General features: G+C 46.9%; 1 protein-coding gene across 2 annotated transcripts in view; it reads left to right on the top strand.

Annotated features, from left to right (window-relative positions):
- The window catches only part of LOC129705022 (plasmanylethanolamine desaturase-like), a 135899-nt gene that overhangs the window by 21952 nt on the left and 100685 nt on the right, over positions 1 to 13262 (top strand). For both annotated transcript variants that reach the window (XM_055648395.1, XM_055648396.1), the window contains exon 2: positions 6469 to 6588. In XM_055648395.1, coding sequence (XP_055504370.1) covers positions 6540 to 6588 — 49 coding nt within the window. In that variant the 5' untranslated portion in view covers positions 6469 to 6539. The remainder of the gene's footprint in view (positions 1 to 6468; positions 6589 to 13262) is intronic.

Here is a 13262-nt window from a genome sequence, read left to right as displayed (position 1 = left end):
AGCGTTGAAAAAGCTCCTCCGCTGCGAGAGGCTGCCGTCCCGCTATGGACCCGTCCTCGGGTGGAGTAGGGCAGGCAGTCCTCCTGGCTGGTCGCTTGCGAGAGGCCATTATTCTCTCTAGCGCGACTCTGTAACAAAAAAGGCACTTACCTGAGGTCTCGTCTTTATGCTGCAGCTGGAGAGCCTGGCTCCAGCTGCTGCCGCTGTTGCACTGCTGACGTAAGCCGCGCCTGCGCGCTGGGTGGGTTCTTCACGTAGTCACTCACGTGACTCCGAAGTAAAATTAGAGGATTTCTGCTTGGTGACTGATGGACCTCAGCATTCCAAAGTTCTTTTTTTTTAAGTTTAGAGATACAGCATGGAAACAGGCCCTTCGGCCCACTGAGACCACTCCGACCCCTTCACACGAGTCCAAATTTATGGCCCTGTCCCACTGTACGAGTTCATTCCAAGCGCTCTCCCGAGTTTGCCCTGATTCAAACTCGGAGATTTACGGTAATGGCCGCTCGTCGGGACTCAGGGCTCTCGTGGACATTTTTCAACATGTTGAAAAATCTTCACGGGTCTTCCCGTGCTTACCTGCCGTTAGCGAGTCTTCCCGAGTACCTGCCGTTAGCGCTAAGGGACGTCCCCGAGCTCCGACGTACCCGCCACGTTCATTCTCCGTGCTTATCACGAGTTTGATTTTTCTTTAAACTCGGGAGAGCTCTTGGAATGAACTCGTACCGTGGGACGAGGCTTTTACCCATCCACTACCCACACTCCACTTCCTCTCACACGGTTACCTCTCCCATCCCAGGTTCTGAAGTGATAGCATAATTAATGGGCCGAATGGCCTGTTTCCGCCTTGTATCTCTAAAGCTAAAACGAAATAATCTTTCATATCTTCCTGGCATAATTAATATGTTATACAGCCAGACGCACTCAAGTGTACCGACATCGTTACATTCTACCTTCAGTCTCGCTTTACATTCGAACATTTACATCCCATTCACCAGCTAGAGAGCTAGAGGCAAGAGGCACAGAAGTGTGAAAACGCACACCTCCAGATTCAGAAGGTGGACAAGAATGCTGGAGAAACTCAGCGGGTGAAGGACATTATTGCCATAGAGGGAGTGCAGAGAAGGTTCACCAGACTGATTCCTGGGATGTCAGGACTGTCTTATGAAGAAAGACTGGATAGACTTGGTTTATACTCTCTAGAATTTAGAAGATTGAGAGGGGATCTTATAGAAACTTACAAAATTCTTAAGGGGTTGGACAGGCTAGATGCAGGAAGATTGTTCCCGATGTTAGGGAAGTCCAGGACAAGGGGTCACAGCTTAAGGATACGGGGGAAATCCTTTAAAACCGAGATGAGAAGAACTTTTTTCACACAGAGAGTGGTGAATCTCTGGAACTCTCTGCCACAGAGGGTAGTTGAGGCCAGTTCATTGGCTATATTTAAGAGGGAGTTAGATGTGGCCCTTGTGGCTAAGGGGATCGGGGGTATGGAGAGAAGGCAGGTACGGGATACTGAGTTGGATGATCAGCCATGATCATATTGAATGGCGGTGCAGGCTCGAAGGGCCGAATGGCCTACTCCTGCACCTATTATCTATGTTCTATGTCTATGTTTTCTATGTGAGGCAGCACCTATGGAGCGAAGGAATAGGCGACGTTTCGGGTCGAGACCCGAAACGTCGCCTATTCCTTCGAGAAGAAGGGTCTCGGCCCGAAACGTCACCTATTCCTTCGCTCCATAGATGCTGCCTCACCCGCTGAGTTTCTCCAGCATTTTTGTCCACCTTTGATTTTTCCAGCATCTGCAGTTCCTTCTTAAACACCTCCAGATTCAGGGACAGTTTCTTCCCGGCTTCTTATCAGGCTACTGAACCATCCTCTCACCAGCTAGAGAGCGGTCCTGACCTCCCATCTACCTCATTGGAGACCCTCTGACTATCTTCAATCGGACTTTACTGGATTTTATCTTGCGGTAAATGTTATTCCCTTCATCCAGTATCTGCACACTGCGGGTGGCTTGATTAGACAATAGACAATAGGTGCAGGAGTAGAGGCCATTCAGCCCTTCGAGCCAGCACCGCCATTCAATGCGATCATGGCTGATCATCCCCAATCAGTACCCCGTTCCTGCCTTCTCCCCATATCCCCCGACTCCGCTATCTTTAAGAGCCCTATCTAGCTCTCTCTTGAAAGCATCCAGAGAACCTGCCTCCACCGCCCTCTGAGGCAGAGAATTCCACACACTCACCACTCTCTGTGAGAAAAAGTGTTTCCTCGTCTCCGTTCTAAATGGCTTACTCCTTATTCTTAAACTGTGCCCCCCCCCCCCCCCCCCCCACCCATTGTCATCATGTATAGTCCTCCAGCTGACAGGACAGCACGTAACAAATAGCTTCACTGTATCTCGGTACACATGATAAGGTCATCAGTGATAGGAGCACAATTAGGCCATTCGGCCCATCAAGTCCACTCCGCCATTCAATCATGGCCCATCTATCTCTCCCTCCTAACCCCATACTCCTGCCGTCTCCCCATAACCCCTGACACCCGTACTAGCTAATCAAGAATCTATCTATCGCTGCCTTAAATATACCCATTGACTTAGAAACATAGAAAATAGGTGCAGGAGGAGGCCATTCGGCCCTTCGAGCCAGCACCGCCATTCATTGTGATCATGGCTGATCGTCCCCTATCAATAACCCGTGCCTGCCTTCTCCCCATATCCCTTGACTCCACTAGCCCCTAGAGCTCTATCTAACTCTCTCTTAAATCCATCTAGTGACTTGGCCTCCACTGCCCTCTGTGGCAGGGAATTCCACACATTCACAACTCTCTGGGTGAAAAGGTTTTTTCTCACCTCAGTCTTAAATGACCTCCCCTTTATTCTAAGACTGTGTGGCCCCACAACCGCTGTGTGCAATGAGTTCCACAGATTTGCCACACTCGGGAAGGACCTCAAGCGTTGGCGTTCTGCCTAGAGGTGGCCTGTCGTCATTTTCCTCAACACGAGATCACGAGACTAGTACGTCAACAGCAGTGCTGCCAACTGGGTGACACATGGGCCCGACACAAGCCTCCTCTGTGCTGCCTGTACAAGCAAACACACAGTAGTGGAGCTTTCTTTATTGAAAGAGCAGCTTTTAGTCCATCTGCAGTTCGGGGAACAACAATCTATCGCATCAGCCCAGTGAAGTAGACTTGCAACCAACGATCCTACAGCGAGCGGGATAGGTCACTCGACGAACAAGACGTAGTACGGTCATGGGCAGATTCGTGGGTAATTTTCGGCCCCATTGCCGTAACCGGTTTCCGTCTCCGCACCAAAGATCCCGTCGCAGCGGAGCAAAGATACTAGTGCGGAGACGGAAGCCGGTTACGGAAACATCCTCGTAAAAATAAAAGTTATTTGGTAAAAATCTTCTCCTCATTTTCAGAATTTTAATTTATTAACACAAACTGTTCCCCCGCAACGTTGATTACACTGCGAGTCAGGTCGGGTCGGGTCGGGTCGGGTCGGGTCCGGTTACTGAAATGGATGAAAAAGAGGCCCAAGTTCCGCTCCGTTGCGTACTACACGTCAGCCCATTGCATTTAGCAGGAGTGGTCTATCTTGCTCCGCTATGGGATCTTTGCTTGCAACTATCACCCAACTAAGGGGCGGCATAGCCACGCAGCGGGTGGGGCTGCTGCCTCACAGGCCCTCTGCAAAATTGTCCCTAGTGTGGATGAGGGATGAGAAAGTGGGATAAAACAGAACTAGTGCGATTGGGTGATCGATGGTCGGCATGGGCCTTGATGGGCTGAAGGGCCTGTTTCCATGCTGTACATTTCAATCAATCAATCAATCCAATAGCTCAGGCCCTCGAGTCTTAGTTTGGTTTAGTTTACAGCGTGGAAACAGGCCCTACAGCCATGATCACATTGAATGGCGGTGCTGGATCGAAGGGCCGAATGGCCTACTCCTGCACCTATTGTCGATTGTATTGTAGTGACAATATACTGCACATACTGGCTTACAAAAGCATTTGCAGTTCCTTTCTTTGCACTTTTAGACTTTAAGAACTTGACCGGCCCTGGCAACGCTGATCAGTGGCCACTCGTACATTCGTTCTATCTCACACAAAAGGGCCAACTTACAGAAACCAATTAGCCTACAAACCTGCATGTCTATTGAGTGTGGGAGGAAGCCGGAGCACCCAGGGAAAACCCATGCAGGTCACGGGAAGAACGTACAGACAGCACCCATAGTCAGGATCGAACCCGGGTCTCTGGCGCTGTAAGTCAGGAACTCTACCGCTGCGCCACCGTGCCGCCTTGGTTAGCGTGGACGGGAGGGGCTGAAGGGCCTGTTTCCATGCCGTATGACGTTATGATAACCCAGATAACCCCTGGCACCCGTACTAATCAAGAAACCAACCCATAGGTGCCATTCGGCCCTTCGAGCCAGCACCGCCATTCAATATGATCACGGCTGATCATCCACAATCAAGTACCCCATCCCTGCTTTCTCCCCATATCCCTTGATTCCTTTAGCCCTAAGAGATAAATCTAACTCTGTCTTGAACACTATACTATACTGTGCTGTTGAAGAATACTATTGTATTGCAACCATAGAGAAATTCTACATGGAACTGGTGGATGAGTATTTTATGAAATTAGATTTTAGCACTGGACCAGAGGCAGCTTGGTGTTCATATCTGGGGAGTCTGTGGGTTGTTTGTGAGTGAAGGCAGCAGAGTTGGCTTTCCAGTGGGAAGTCTGTATCCAGTATCCATCAGGACTAAACTGGCAAAGGAAAACCAAAACATTGCAAGGAATAAACCACGAGACCTGGGCTTGGACACAGAGGCAGGAAACATGTTCCCGATGTTGGGGTAGTCCAGAACCAGGGGCTACAGTTTAAGAATAAGGGGTAAGCCATTTAGAACGGAGACGAGGAAACACTTTTTCTCACAGAGAGTGGTGAGTCTGTGGAATTCTCTGCCTCAGAGGGCGGTGGAGGCAGGTTCTCTGGATGCTTTCAAGAGAGAGCTAGATAGGCTTTTAAAAATAAATTGGATAGGCATATGGATGAAAAGGGAATGGAGGGTTATGGTATGAGTGCAGGCAGGTGGGACTAAGGGGAAAAAAAAAATTTGTTCGGCACGGACTTGTAGGGCCGAGATGGCCTGTTTCCGTGCTGTAATTTTTATATGGTTATATGGTTAAAAATAGCAGTCAGGGGATATGGGGAGAAGGCAGGAACGGGGTACTGATTGGGGATGATCAGCCATGATCACATTGAATGGCGGTGCTGGCTCGAAGGGCTGAATGGCCTACTCCTGCACCTATTGTCTATTGTCCCATCAGACTTTGGCATTGGTTCTTGTTTGGGGTCAAATGGGTTTCAAAGGGAAGCATTGGTTGTTGCTGTGGCCGTCCCACCAGTTTAGTTTTGTTTGGAGATACAGTTTATTTTTGAGGTCCTTCCGGGATGGGAGGGGGTCAGTAGTATAAAGCCCAAATAGTATGAAATAGCTGTTGAATTTGGTGGCCTGCACTCTTTGTAATGGTACGAAATTGCATTTGGATTTGGTGGCCTGCACTCTGCTTGTAATGGTACGAAATTGCATTTGGATTTGGTGGCCTGCACTCTGCTTTAAATTGGTTTCAAGGAATAGCCGTGAGTGAACTGCCAGCCCACCAGGCATGAGTGACTGAGCTGCCAGCCCACCAGGCCTGAGTGACTGAGCTGCCAGCCGAAGAATCCATTCAGCCCACAAAGTCCATACAAGCTCTCTAGAAACCAGTCCCTTCGGCCCACAATGCCCAAACTAGCCCTCCAGAAAGACCCCCCACCCACCCCACTGGCCAGTAATATTGGAATTGGTGGAGAGGTGGAATATTGCGTTGAGGAACCAGCCCTCCCTTGTGAACATGTGACCCAATAGGTCCCACTTAGTCGAGTTAGCATTAAACCCGAGTTCACCAAATCACTCTGATGTGTCCCGAACTGAAACATCACTGCCTATTCCCTCCGTAGATGCTGCCTGACCTGCTGAGTTCCTCCAGATTGTGTATGGGTTAAGAATCCTTGTGTCTATATCAGTGACATGGTCAGACGTGATATTCAGAGACACACAAATGAATGCATTTGGTGCAGTGTGCTGTAAAGTAATTATTTATTATGTAAAATTATCAATATTAACTTTATATTGAAGTAAGGAACACAATGCATTACAAAATGCTGGAACAACTCATTAACTCAGTGTCTCAGGAGGAAAGGAAGAGGTGACGTTTTGGGTCGGACTGAAGAAGGGTTCTGACCTATTCTGTTTCTCCAGAGATGCTGCCCTGTACCGCTGAGTTACTCCAGCACTTTGTGTCTTATCTCCAGTGTAAACCAGCATCTGCATCTCCCTTCCTTAACGTGATATTGCTTCCGTACTGCGGTTTCTGAAACCTTCTTCTCCCGTTTGTTCGCAGGGAAGAGGTTACAGGAATGGATCTGTGTCGTCTTGTGCATAAGTTTGGTGGCTGTCAACTTCCTGTTCTTGATGCGGCATTTTTCCACTGATCACTTTTCCAAATTAATAATCGCCATGTGTAAGTATCTAGCATGCAATATTGATCTTACATTGTGGACTAATTTGCTGAGCCAAATCTTTACTTCGGGTCAATTGGATGAGATAGCATGATGGAAAGCTGGGCTTTGCACAAGGTAAGATGGACAGGACATGTTTGGAGGGATATGGGCACAAACGTGGGCAGGTGGGACTAGTGTAGTTGGGACACGTTGGCCGGCGTGGACAAGTTGGGCCAAAGGGCCCGTCTCCACGATGTACCACTCCACGACGCAATGACTTGTACAATTGATTGAAAGATACAGCATGTAAACAGGCCCTTCGGCCCACCGAGTCCGTGCAGACCAGCGATCCCCGCACACTAACACCATCCTGCACACTAGGGATAATTTACATTTATTCCAAGCCAATTAAGCTACAAACCTGCATGACTTTGGAGTGTGGGGGGGAAACCGATGATCTCGGAGGAAAACCCACGCAGGTCACGGGGAATAACGTACAAACTCCGTACAGACAGCGCCCGTAGTCGGGATCGAACCTGGGTCTCCGGCGCTGTGAGGCAACAACTATACCGCTGTGCCACCGTGCCACCCTCCATAATCAAATTATGTTATTAGGTGGTAGTTAGGTGGTAGCGTCCTCATATATATTGTGCTGTGTTGCTAAAGGGCCTGTCCCACTTGCGTGACTTTTTTCGGCGACTTGCCGGCACCCGTCATAGTCTCAGCAGGTTGCCGAAGATTTTCAACATGTTGAAAATCCAGCGGTGACCAGAAAAAGGTACGACTCTTTGGGCGACTACTCGCGACCATACAGGCCATGTCACCCCGCAAGTCACGGGGTGAAGCCTGTATGGTCGTGAATAGTCGCCCAAAGAGTCGTACCTTTTTCTGGTCGCCGCTGGATTTTCAACATGTTGAAAACTGCGGAGAATCCGGGACTATACAGCTCACCCCCTCCGTGACACACACACTGGTCAACCTGAGGAGCACCTTCAGCAACAGACTGGTTCCACCAAGATGCTGCACAGAACGCCACAGGAGATCCTTCTTCTCTGTGGCTATCAAACTGTACAATTCCTCCCCCTTCTGTCGTGGGGTAGACTGGACTCACCCCCGCACCCCCCCTTTACACATTCCCCCCCCCATTCCATTCCACTTGTTACTTTAATTTCCTGTTTCATATAACCATATAAACCATATAACAATTACAGCACGGAAACAGGCCATCTCGGCCCTACAAGTCCATGCCGAACAACTTTTTTTCCCCTTAGTCCCACCTGCCTGCACTCATACCATAACCCTCCATTCCCTTCTCATCCACATGCCTATCCAATTTATTTTTAAATGATACCAATGAACCTGCCTCCACCACTTCCACTGGAAGCTCATTCCACACCGCTACCACTCTCTGAGTAAAGAAGTTCCCCCTCATATTACCCCTAAACCTCTGTCCCTTAATTCTGAAGTCATGTCCTCTTGTTTGAATCTTCCCTATTCTCGAAGGGAAAAGCTTGTCCACATCAACTCTGTCTTTATCCCTCTCATCATTTTAAAGACCTCTATCAGGTCCCCCCTTAACCTTCTGCGCTCCAGAGAATAAAGACCTAACTTATTCAACCTTTCTCTGTAACTTAGTTGTTGAAACCCAGGCAACATTCTAGTAAATCTCCTCTGTACTCTCTCTATTTTGTTGACATCCTTCCTATAATTGGGCGACCAAAATTGTATTTTGAGTTTTATAACTGTTGGCAAATCAATTTCCCTCCTGGGAAAAATAAAGTTCTATTGTATCGTCTAAATAATTTTCAAGTATTGTTATTGTCCTTGCATCAACTCTCTCCTCTGGCAGCTCGTTCCACAAACCCACCACTCTCTTCTCAGTGTTGATAATACGAGACTTGTCCGTGGGTCTTCAATAATGAACTCATACCAAGGAAACAGTTGCCTGAAAGTGGATTTTTAATGCTAAAATTGGAAATATTCCACAAAAAAAAAAAAAAGTTTCATAAAACAACAACTGGCAGCTCGTTCCACACACCCACCATCCTCTGTGTGAAAAGGTTGTCCCTCGGGATCCTATTAAATCTTTCCCCTTTCACCTTGAACCTGTGCCTTCTGGCTCATGATTCTCCTAGTCTGGGTAAAAGACTCATAGAAACATAGAAATTAGGTGCAGGAGTAGGCCATTCGGCCCTTCGAGCCTGCACCGCCATTCAATATGATCGTGGCTGATCATCCAACTCAGTATCCCGTACCTGCCTTCTCTCCATACCCCCTGATCCCCTTAGCCACAAGGGCCACATCTAACTCCCTCTTAAATATAGCCAATGAACTGTGGCCTCAACTACCCTCTGTGGCAGAGAGTTCCAGAGATTCACCACTCGTATCATGCAGCTGATCAGAGAGTCTTGGAGCGATACAGCATGGGAACAGGCCCTTCGGCCCGACCTGCACACCCCGGCCAACATGTCCAAGTTATTCTAGTACCACCTGCCCGCGTTCGACCCATATCCCTCCCTGTACCTGTCTAACTGTTTCTTAAATGTTGCGATAGTCCCTGCCTCACCCACTCTGGGCAAAAGACACTGACCTGATCTATTCCTCTCATGATTTTGTACACCTCTATAAGATTATCCCTCATCCTCCTGCCCTCCAAGGAATAGAGTCCCAGCCTACTCAACCTCCCCCTGTAGCTCACACCCTCAAGTCCTGGCAACATCTTCATAGATTTTCTCTGTATCCTTCCAGCTTGACTCCATCCTTCCTGTAACATGGTGCCCAGAACTGAACACAATAATCTAAATGCGGCCTCAGCAACATCTTATACTGCAACATAACCTCCCAACTTCTATACTCAAACTCCACCCGAAATGTCACCCATTCCCTCTATCCAGAGATACAGCGTGGAAACAGGCCCTTCGGCCCATCGAGACTGTGCCGCATAGAGTGGCGAATCTCTGGAATTCTCTGCCACAGAAGGTAGTTGAGGCCACAGTTCATTGGCTATATTTAAGAGGGAGTTAGATGTGGCCCTTGTGGCTAAAGGGGATCAGGGGTTATGGAGAGAAGGCAGGTACAGGATACTGAGTTGGATGATCAGCCATGATCATATTGAATGGCGGTGCAGGCTCGAAGGGCCGAATGGCCTACTCCTGCACCTATTTTCTATGTTTCTATGTTAACACTATCCTAAACACACTAGGGACAATGTTTACATTTCTGCCAAGCCAATTAACCTACAAACCTGTACGCCTTTGGCGTGTGGGAGGAGACCGAAGATCTTGGAGAAAACCCACGCAGGTCACGTGCAAACTCCGTACAGTACAGCACCCGTAGTCAGGATCGAACCCGGGTCTCCGGCGCTGTAAGCATTTTGTACGAGTCTTCCTCGATTCTTCCTCCCTCGCTTGCCGAGCTCTTAGAGTTGCAAAAGCTGCATAATTAAACCATTCCGCATTATTAAAAAGTTGTCGGAAGCTGTGAGCTGAGATTCTATTAATGCAAGAAGACTGTCGGACTCCACGGCTGTGCGGTCGGGGAGTGCTGGCTTCCTGCTTCCTTCCTCCTCTCCCAGTTCAGGGGAGGAACGCTGGTCCCTTCTCCTGTTGACCATGATTTCTTCACAACCCTCAGCTCCTCCCTGGTTTTCTCCAGCTTCCCCATGGAGCACAGCCAGCAAGCCACAGCATTCCTTGATCTGTTCTCTGGTCCTGAAATCAAATTGCGTTTGCAATGAGCTGCCATTGAGCAGCCGTCTCCAGCACTCAGTGAGGAGCCTGCTCTCCTCTCACACTGAGAGCAAAATGATTAAAGCATTTAGATAAAAAAAGCCCCCCCCCCCAATGAATAAAATACAGATGGCAGAAATGGAATATTCTTCAGAGAAATGACACACACACACACACACACACACACACACATATATACACACGCGCACACATATGTCCCCTCTCACACACGCATATATACACACACACACATATATCCCCTCTCACACACGCATATATACACACACACACATATATCCCCTCTCACACACGCATATATACACACACGCAAATATACACACGCACACATATGCATACCTTCTCACACACGCATATATGAGCACACACACACACAAATATACACATATACACACACATATATACACACGCACACACACATATATACACACACACAAATAGACACATATATACACATACATACACGCACACATACATACCCTCTCACATACGCGTGCAAATATACACATATATACATATGCATCCACACACATATACACACGCACACACACACACAAATATACACATACATAGACACACACATATATACACACGCAAATATACACATATATACACACGCATACACACACATATATACACATGCAAACATGCATACACATACACAAACAAACATGCATACACTCATACGCACACACACATGCAAATACACATCAACATATAAACAAATGTAAATATACATGTACATATACATGAACATACATATACACACACACATGCGCACACACACAAATATACACAAACACAGATATGCACACATATACACACACACTATATGTACACAGTACACACACTTATATACATACACATATATACATTCACATACACACACACACACACACACACACACACATATATATATATCTACACAGAAACATACCCAGATACAGTGTACTCCATAATGTTTGGGACAAAGACCCATCATTTATTTATTTGCCTCTGTACTTCACAATTTGAGATTTGTAATAGAAAAAAAATCACATGTGGTTAAAGTGCACATTGTCAGATTTTAATTTTAATTAAGATTTTAATTTTTATACATGTTGGTTTCACAATGTAGAAATTACAGCAGTGTTTATACATAGTCCCCACATTTCAGGGCACCATAATGTTTGGGACACAGCAATGTCAAGTAAATGAAAGTAGTCATGTTTAGTATTTTGTTGCATATCCTTTGCATGCAATGACAGCTTGAAGTCTGTGATTCATTGACATCACCAGTCGCTGGGTGTCTTCTCTGGTGATGCTCTGCCAGGCCTGTATTGCAGCCATCTTTAGCTTATGCTTGTTTTGGGGGCTAATCCCCTTCAGTTTTCTCTTCAGCATATAAAAGGCATGGTCAATTGGGTTCAGATCGGGTGATTGACTTGGCCACTCAAGAATTGACCATTTTTTAGCTTTGTAAAACTCCTTTGTTGCTTTAGCAGTATGTTTGGGATCATTGTCTTGCTGTAGAATGAACCGCCGGCCAATGAGTTTTGGCCCAAAACGTTGCCTATTTCCTTGAACATTAACTTCTCTAATTTCAGGTAATCCTTACTTTCTCCTCCCCTCTCAGCTCTCCCTCAGCTCAATGGCTCCTCCTCTTCCTTTCTTCTTCCTGCCCCCCCACACACACACTCACATCGGTCTGAAGAAAGGTTTCGGGCCGAAACGTTGCCTTTCCTTCGCTCCATAGATGCTGCCTCACCTGCTGAGTTTCTCCAGCATTTTTGTGTACCAATGAGTTTTGAGGTATTTGTTTGAACTTGAGCAGATAGTATATGTCTATACACTTCAGAATTCATTATGCTACTACCATCAGCAGTTGTATCATCAATGAAGATAAGTGAGCCAGTACCTTCAGCAGCCATACATGCCCAGGCCATAACACCCCCACCACCGTGTTTCACAGATGAGGTGGTATGCTTTGGATCTTGGGCAGTTCCTTCTCTCCTCCATACTTTGCTCTTGCCATCACTCTGATACAAGTTAATCTTCATCTCATCTGTCCACAAGACCTTTTAAGTACTTCTTGGCAAACTGTAACCTGGCCATCCTATTTTTGCAGCTAACCAGTGGTTTGCATCTTGCAGTGTAGCCTCTGTATTTCTGTTCATGAAGTCTTCTGTGGACAGTGGTCATTGACAAATCCACACCTAACTCCTGAAGAGTGTTTCTGATCTGTCGGACAGGTGTTTGGGGATTTTTCTTTATTATAGAGAGAATATTTTCTGTCATTAGCTGTGGAGGTCTTCCTTGGCCTGCCAGTCCCTTTGCGATTAGTAATCTCACCAGTGCTCTCTTTCTTCTTAATGATGTTCCAAACAGTTGATTTTGGTAAGCCTAAGGTTTGGCTGATGTCTCTAACAGTTTTATTCTTGTTTCTCAGTCTCATAATGGCTTCTTTGACTTTCATTGGCACAACTTTGGCCCTCATGTTGATAAACAGCAATAAAAGTTTCCAAAGGCGATGGAAAGACTGGAGGAAAGACTAGGTGCTGAGAGCTCTCTTATACCTGCATTAAGGAGGCAATTAAACACACCTGAGCAATTACAAACACCTGTGAAGCCATGTGTCCCAAACATTATGGTGCCCTGAAATGGGGGGACTATGTATAAACACAGCTGTAATTTCTACATGGTGAAACCAAAATGTATAAAAATGGCCTTTATTAAAATCTGACAATGTGCACTTTAACCACATGTGATTTTTTTTCTATTACAAATCTCAAATTGTGGAGTACAGAGGCACACACACACTCACTCACTCACTCACTGACACAAACACACACACCCACACTCACTGTGCTGAGTGCTATATGTAACTGAATTGTAATGTAGCCTCTGCTGCAGGGTGTCTATTGACATTGGAGTGGGGTTGTGGGCTCGGGGTGGGAGGGAGCAGGAGG

Source organism: Leucoraja erinacea, chromosome 17 (genome assembly GCF_028641065.1).
Source record: "Leucoraja erinacea ecotype New England chromosome 17, Leri_hhj_1, whole genome shotgun sequence".
NCBI classification, from domain to species: Eukaryota; Metazoa; Chordata; class Chondrichthyes; order Rajiformes; family Rajidae; genus Leucoraja; species Leucoraja erinaceus.
The sequence above is the reverse complement of the archived record's forward strand: the minus strand, read 5'-3'. Positions and strand labels throughout refer to the sequence as shown.